The sequence below is a fragment of the Papilio polytes genome, unplaced genomic scaffold (genome assembly GCF_000836215.1).
Source record: "Papilio polytes unplaced genomic scaffold, Ppol_1.0 DF822067.1, whole genome shotgun sequence".
Taxonomy (NCBI): domain Eukaryota; kingdom Metazoa; phylum Arthropoda; class Insecta; order Lepidoptera; family Papilionidae; genus Papilio; species Papilio polytes.
Genome location: NW_013527137.1, coordinates 5365282 through 5373806, shown reverse-complemented (window position 1 = coordinate 5373806; position 8525 = coordinate 5365282). Strand labels below are relative to the sequence as shown.

General features: G+C 36.3%; 1 protein-coding gene across 1 annotated transcript in view; it reads left to right on the top strand.

The window, feature by feature from the left end:
• Positions 1–8525, top strand: part of LOC106106877 (Fanconi anemia group I protein-like) — a 16200-nt gene that overhangs the window by 4497 nt on the left and 3178 nt on the right. Inside the window, 10 exon segments of the mRNA XM_013287537.1 lie at positions 114–346; positions 834–937; positions 2104–2261; positions 3003–3179; positions 3491–3679; positions 4290–4501; positions 5097–5273; positions 6131–6258; positions 6560–6750; positions 7250–7469. Of these exon segments, the coding sequence (XP_013142991.1) occupies positions 114–346; positions 834–937; positions 2104–2261; positions 3003–3179; positions 3491–3679; positions 4290–4501; positions 5097–5273; positions 6131–6258; positions 6560–6750; positions 7250–7469 (1789 nt within the window).

Genomic DNA, 8525 nt, shown 5'->3' with positions numbered 1-8525 from the left:
TTTTTGCCAATAGAATTTGATGACAAGATTTGATAACACAAATATCGCCGCAGTCAGAACATATTTCTAATCTATTTATTAAATAAAAAAATATATAAAAAAGAAATACAAAGTTAGGAAAAAATGAGAAAATAGTGGGTTACGTTAGTTTACATGGGAGCCGATAACAAGTGACAGTTTGTAGGGAGTCGCTGCACCGCTGCCTGTCGGTGTCGGGGTTCCTGACGGTGCTGCGCCACATCAAGCTGTGCGCGCTGCCCGCCAGCCAGGGCTCCGGAGACCAGCTCAGCGCGCACTCCTACCTCACGCAGCTCACAGTCGACGTGCACGCCACGCAGAACGGCGCGTACGTACTCTACACTCACATTGACCACTAATTGCCCCTTTAGTGTATACTTATCATACTAAATGTCCATTAAAGGGACACTTAGAGATTCAGTGAAGAACCTTTAAGTGAAAGATATCAGACGGTTTCAGATAAACTAATAATCTTAAAAGTACATACATGAGTATTCATTACTATTATTAATCTGTTAAACTTTGTTATATCATATACTAGCTTTCGCCCCTGAATCCGTCCCCGTGGAATAAAAAAAAATTGTGAGTAGCCTATGTATTCTTCCAGTATATCCTCTACATCTATACCAAATTCCCTCCAGATCCGTTCACCAGTTTAGACTACAAACTCTAACAAAAATCCATCCATCCATCTAAACTTTCGCTTTAATAATATTGGTAAGATTATTTGCTACTAAATTTAGCTTGTGAACAATTTCTTGTGAGAAATTTTGATCAATTCTCAGTTATGTCTTTTTCCATTGGAACCTGTGTAGTGTGACGTCACGCGTACGCAACGAAGCGATGTGTATGGAGGTGGTGTCGATACTGCGTCGCTGTTTAGTGCAAGACGCGAATGTTAAACAGTTATTTTACACAGGTAAGTTGCCAGTAGTATTTTATGTTTTTTTTAAATATCGATGGGTGAAAGGCTGTTTGTTTTAAGCGCCATTAGGTAAAAAAATAAATTCTAAAAATAATTTAAAATGAAATATTTTCAGACGGGTTTTAGATTCAAATTACTATAATTCTGCATACTTCATTGTTTATTAACGACGCAGAGATCACCTATTCTGGATATATTACATGTAAGTCATTATCGTCTAAAATGGCGGTTAAAACTAATATCCTTTCACCCGACGATATAAACACTATCATAGTCGTTAAGTGAGACGGTAGCTCTGAAAATGTTACTTAAAACTTGTCACTTATTTTCTATTAGCGGCCGCAACTTAGTCGACTTACAATTCCCGTGGGATTCATTAATTCAGTTTTTTAATATTTACTCGATCATTCTGCAACGGTTCAACATATCTTATTGAAATTTGGCACAGATATAAAACAAAGTCTGGAGTACACATGGAATAAGGTTCATCCCCGAGAAACGTCCGGTTCCCGAGGGATATGTAGCTTTTTGTTGTTTTATAGTTCGTATGTTTTCTAATACCACGCGGACGAAGTCGCGGGCAACAGTTAGTTAGGTTATAATACCGCATATATCAGCTACCTTCCTTTCAAAGTCCTGTCAAAATCGGTCATTATCCGGAACATACGCAGATTTCCGGACAGATAAACGTTTTTCGATTATGTATACTAATATTATTAAGAGGAAAGATTTGTGGGACATCGGTACGATGTCACCAACGTTTGCGTAATAAAGGACGCTTGATTTCTTGTAGAGCACACTATTATAGAAAGGTACAATATACATTACAGCCTAGAATAATATTTTAACAAAGAGAAACCATGATATCAATCTGACAGTTCTACCAAGCTTACATTGAGATTCAAAATGTAACTGCCGATAGCGCTAGTTTACAATTCTGTGCGAAAGTGTCGCCACAGATTTACATTTTTATATGTATTGGAGTAACTCAAAAACTACTAATATTTTTTTCACCATTAATTATGTTAACATTGAGTAACATAGGCTATATTTATTAAATGTCACGTGGAAAAAGTCGCGAGCCACAACTAGATTTTTATTTATTTCCTTCATTTTTACGTGTAGACACTTTTCTATGTATATTTTCTCATATTTCACAGAGTTGTACGAATGTGTGAAAGACAAGCCAGCGCTACATGAAGCTGTGCTGGAGCTTCTGTACGAGCATCTGAGCAAATACCTGCCAGAAGATGAATATGATGCAGAGATACTGCTGGATGATTGTGTACAAGTCACAGCGACATCTGCTGTACTCACTGTATGTGTTATTTTAAAACATATTTAGTATTATGAATATACGCGATTTTTTTTTGTACCTCCGTATAACGCGGAAATTACCCCCTATTACGCGACAGATGGCTCTGAAAAACTTATACGACGGATGCTTACAACGTTAATTCATAACGCCATATTGTTGATCAACCTTACTAATATTATAAATGCGAAAGGATAGATGTTTGTTAGTTTGTACCCTAAACGATTAAACGGATCTGGGTGAAATTTGACATAGATGTAGAACATAGTCTGGTAAAACAAATAGGCTATTTACTTTTGTATTTTATTAATTCTACGCGGACGGAGTCGCGGGCAATAGCTAGTAAGTATTATAAACTAACCAAGATTATAAAAACCCTGGCCAGGTGACGCTAAAACCAGTTTTTATACATCACTCACTAATATTTGCGAAATTAGTTTTATACTAGCTTTCTTCCGCGACTCCGTCCGTGTGGAATTAAAAAAAGGAGCTTATGTATTTTTTTAGAATATGCTCTAAATCTGTGCCACATTTCATAGAGATCCGTTCGGTCATGTAGTTGACAAACGCTAACAAACATCCATCAATCTAAACTTTCGCATTTGTATATTTATTAGATTATTCAGCAATATGGCGTTATAAGAATCCCTCGTATAAGTTTTCGTATAAGGGAAATTTTCACCGTTATACAGGGATAAAAATATCGCGTTATAGGGGAGTTTACTGATATTTGTAACATTGCAGGAACCGATATCCCGCTTGCTATACCTGGTGGCGCAGTTCCTGCAGCCGGTGGAGGAGGACCTGGATTACATTCTGTCCAGTCCCCAGCAGGAGACCGCCAGCGCACACCTCAAGAGTAAACTCCTCATCATCATGGAGAAACTCTGCACTGCTGATAACCTTGTTAATATTGATATGGTATGTTTCTCATACTGCACACTAATGTTATAAATATGAAAGTTTAAATGGATGGATGTTTAGAGTTTGTAGCTTAAACTGCTGAAATTAGGCATAGATGTAGATGTCTGGAACAACATAGGCTACTTGTTTTTGTTTTGTTTTTCATTCCACGCAGATGGAGTCGCGGGCAAAAGCTTGTTTGATGTAAATGAATCAAAAATATTTGTTTTTATACCATAGTTTTTGAGTTCAAAAAACATTTACAAAGCCAAAAATACAAATCTTTCCTCTCTATAATATTTACTTCCATAAGTAATTATTTTTTGTAGGAGGACGTAGGTGTGTCAGATTTGACACCAGAGAGTATGGCGAAGAGTATGAAGGTGCAACAGGCGCTGGCGTGCCAGGAGGCGCTCGTCGCACACCTCGTGATGCAGTGGAACCCCACTACTAGAAGCGCCCCCGCCTTAATATACAATATATTCAAGGCCAGCTCAAAACTCATGGACCAGACAAAGGTATTCATGTACAAATTATTACTAACTAATAGTTGCCATTGTTGGGCTCCGAGCATGGCCATAGCTAAGTAGGACAATGCCTTAAAAATACCTAAACCTAAGATATATTATAATTTATTTTTTCACTAGCTTTCGCCCACGACTCCGTCAGCGCGGTATTAAAAAAAACAAAAGTCAGTATGTGTTATTCCAAACTATCCTCTACATCTGTACCAAATTTCATCGAAATGCGTACATCCGTTTAGGCTACAACTCTAACAAACATCCATCCATTTAAACTTTCGCATTTATAATATTAGTATGACTATTTATTTAATGTAAAATAACATATTAAACAAAACGCGTTTATAAATACAGACAAATAAAGCCTTATAAAAACCACAGTGTGGTCAAAGTTTGAGTGAAAAGGATTGTAGCCATAGATAGATAAAATCACGCTTTTCAAAAATTCCATTATGACGTCTGTCAGATTGTAAGTTGTCCAGAAGTTTAAGTTACTAACAATTTTAATTCGTATAAGTTTTCGACAGTAAGCGCCATGTTATTGTGCACGGATAGTATAAAGTTTTGTATATATTTACGTATTTTACGTTGATATTTTTTTTTTCAGACACCATCTAAACAAGCTAAAAAGAATGCCAAATTAGCAAACGAAACAGGAGAAACCGCAAAATCTCAGAAGAGTCAAAAAACACAAAAGGATAAAGCCAAAGGTCCAAATAAGCTGTCAAATATGGTGAAGGACCGAGCTGGACCTTTCAAACCTCTACCATGTCTGTGGGACCTTAAGTTTTGTTTGAGGATCCTCGTCTTATTGTACAGGTAATCATAGATATTGTATGTTTAATCAATACTAGCTGTTCTCGTGCGACTTCATCCGAATAAAATTATGAAAACTTTATTTTATCGTTTACATTTGTCAAATTATCAATTGCAAATGTCAAAATGACATGACATGACAAACCATGGCAATCTTGCTTCCTTAATGTTGGCAACAACTTATGATCTCTTTGCCACATTAGGATTTTTATCCAATTTATTTACCGACTAAGTTTAATAGCGTGATAATGTATAACCTAAATCGTGAAGTAAGTGTAAGGCTTTTTATTAAAAAAAGGATTATTCAAAAATATGCTGTAACTGCTGACATCTTAGGCAACAAAGAAGTGTGCGTTTACGCTTTATTATAATAGTATAGATATATAGTAATATAGTAATATAGTATATATTTCTGGCAAGCGACTTATGTAATTGCAATTATTATCACCAACTGCTATTCGTCCCCACTAAGTTACTTGAAGCCTACCCTAAGTTAGGGGTGACTAGACCTAGTTTGTCATTTCTACAAAATTATATTTGGTTCACATTGTATGCACTGCCATCTGTTGCATGTGCTATCCATGTGAAATATTGTCAGTGAGGAGGTGTCGTGGTCGTCAGTGGAGCAGCGCAACCAGCTGCGTTGTCGACGCGACTTGCAGCAGTGGGCGGTGCGCGGCGTGCAGGCGGCGCTGGGGGCTGCGGGGCGCGCGCGCCATGCGCTGCCACACCTCGCCAGCATCGCAGCACTCTTGTACAGGAGATGTCTTATCAGGTGTGTAATCAAATAACAGTGACATTACATAATGTTACACACAAAGACATACAAAATGCAACAAAGAAGCACACTAACAAAATATAAAAATTCTTAAAATGTATAATTATTACATATAAAAATTTAATGTATGCTATGGAACAATGGGACATTCTGATACAAGTAATTATTTTACTTATAAGAATGTCCCAGCAACGGATACCTGTAAAAGTGTATTTGTTAAAGTAATAAACAATTTATTATTATTTTATTATTTCATAATAAAATCAGTATGGCACTGGAGGCGCGCAACACATCTAGTGTTGCGCGCCTCCAGTGCCATACTTGCCGTTCCCCGTCACTATCTGACAGCTGTCAATGTAATTCAGATGTAGGAATAGCCCGCCATTTTGGCGGGAGTTAGTGGTCTGAGTTAAAAAAGTTTATTATGCTGTTTCAATTATATTAATGTCTAAAAATACACATATAAGTGAATAAATCAAATCAATAATTAAATAAAAATCAATACTTTGTACAGTTACTTAAATTGAAGTATTTGTATATAATCTATACATATAAAATTAGAGTATCTGTATGTGATATAGACTAAAAATCTAGATTTCGCGAAACTATTTTTGTTGCTAATAACTATAATCGCAGTTTAAAAATTCTTATCTGTTTGTCTGTCCATAAGCCTTGTGTGTTTCGGGAAAACTCCGAAACCGATAGGCCGATTTTGACGGGAATTTCACTGAAGGGTAACTGAAGTGGACAAACAAAACAATCAACTTAGTAAAAATATTTTAATAGTTTTTTTTTATTAATTAGAAAAACTAACCTTTAAACCTATTGAATTTCGGTATCATTATCTTTTCCAGGTTTCAAGACTTATGCGACTTCGACGAGCAAACAGCGCTGGGCTGTCTAGATATATTCAAAACTTGTATGAACTTAATTTTAACAAACAACTTCTCGATAAAACTAGAATCTCTCGTGCCGCATATCAGTAAGTTACTACAATATCTACTTTATATATAAAATTAAACTTAACTGCTGCACTCAGAGTCTCAAAAATGACTCCATGTGTAGAATACTCTTACTAAACCTACACTAAGGAAGACCAATTAATTACCCTGCGTGCGGCAATATGACTTCTTTAACGTTATTAAGATATTTAGCTTCTATAATGATTATTTCCACTGCGGAATATTTAAGATTTTCAGCTTTTATATTATTTCCACGGAATATATAATCGCTTAGTGGAAAGGAGGTTTAAATATTAATAAAATAATAATTGTACATTGCAGCGGGACTGACAGACACAACAGTGGCGGCTAGTATAGCTAATACATTAGAGCACGTTCACACTGCGCTGGCGCAGCTGGATGTAGACGCCGAGGATGTAGATGAGACAGGCAAGAAGATCCTGTCATCTTTGTGCCAGCTCGCCGCGCTACTGCTGGAGACCCCTTTGCAGCCAAGCGCGGAAATGAGTCGAGTTAGTATACAGAAAGCTGTTATATTATTTTAAATGGGTATGTATAGATGGATGGATGGATGGATGTTTGTAGCAACTGTTGAATGGATCTCGATGAAATTTGGTATAGATGTAGAGGATAGTCTGGAAAAACATGAATGCTACTAACTTTTATTTTTTTAATTTTACGCGAACAAAGTAGCGGGCGAAAGCTAGTATTACTGAAATATGTAAATTACTCGTGAGTTGTCAGATAAGTTGTAAACCATTCCAAATCATTTATAAACGCGATTTTACATCAATTATTGATTTACAGCCTTACAAATAAACGCGGTGTAAAGTTAAACTTAGGAATAAACTGATTATAAGCAAAATTTGTACTACAAATGCGTTTATTTGTAAGGCTGTTATAGTTTTAATATAGGTTTTTGTATTAACCTAATATCATTTTTAACCTCGTACAGGTGTATTTAGAATGTCCTTGATTTCAGTCTTTATAATTGTAGCTGTATTTTTCCAGGTGATAATAAAGCTGGAGGACTACGTGCGGCGCAGTAAGCAGGACTGCCAGCAGCTGCTGCTGCCGCTGCTGGGCGCCCCCTGCCGCGAGCAGCACGAGGCGCAGCTGCTGGAGGACTTGTTGGAGAAACTCGCTACTGCGCTGGGCAGGATTGACGTTAGTACTCTATTTACTTTCTTTGAAACAGTTGTTAGTGACGTGGGTGTACAGAATGTAAGAGGTAGAGACGATGTTATGGAGTAGACGAACAAAAAGGGTAAAAAGGGGGTATCTTTAAGATACAAAAATATGCATCAACATATTTAATGAAGATGTGGAATTACAACAAATCTGTGTAAACAATTTTACCTTCAAAACTGTAATCATAAACTTTTTAAAAACAAATATGCTTTTCAAAATAAACTTTCACATTAAGTATAAACATAGTTTGTACATAGTCTGGTAGAAAGTATATGCTACTTGCTAAATTTTGAAATTCGCGCAGACAAAGTCGGTGGCAAAAGCTAATAGACAATAAATGGCATTGCCAATCAAAACATATGTAAATATAATTTTTATTGAATTCGAATCTTACCTAGCAGTTGGCACGTCGGAATAAGCATACTCTTTAACTTCGACGTGCCAATTACATTCTTCTCATAAGACATTTTTATAGTGTTGATAATGCTGAAAGTAATAAAACGATTTCTTGTGAAAATGCACGACTTGTATTGTACAAAAAGAGGTTACAAGCTGGGCTTTCAAAGTACAGCAATGTACATTATTCCCAACCGTCACCCTGTTCTTTCCTCACGTGGAGTCAGATGAGAATAAAAAGTTTCATCCGTTCTTCTGCGACGACGGGACGGTCCGAACTTATTTTATTTCAAAACGTTTTCATCTGTCACCTTATTGGTGAGTGGGACTAAAAGGTGAGACGGATGAAACTATATTCTCACGTGGGGACAGATGAGAATAAAGCGTTTCATCCGTCCCACCTTTTGCGACTAGGGGACGGTTGGAACTTATACTATTTCATAATGGTTCCATCCGTCACCTTATTGGTGAGTGGGTCTAAAATGGGACGGATGATACTATTATACAAATACAAATACAAATATTTTATTGGTAATCGAATTACAAGTCATAATTTTTAAAAAAAAATAAAAAACTTTACATATATTAAAAATGACTGAATAAGAATTAGGTACATAAAACAATCATGGAAGCAAAAATTCTTCGAAACTATAGAAGGCTTTTTGTATTAGCCATGACCTAAGTTTATTTTTAAATGACG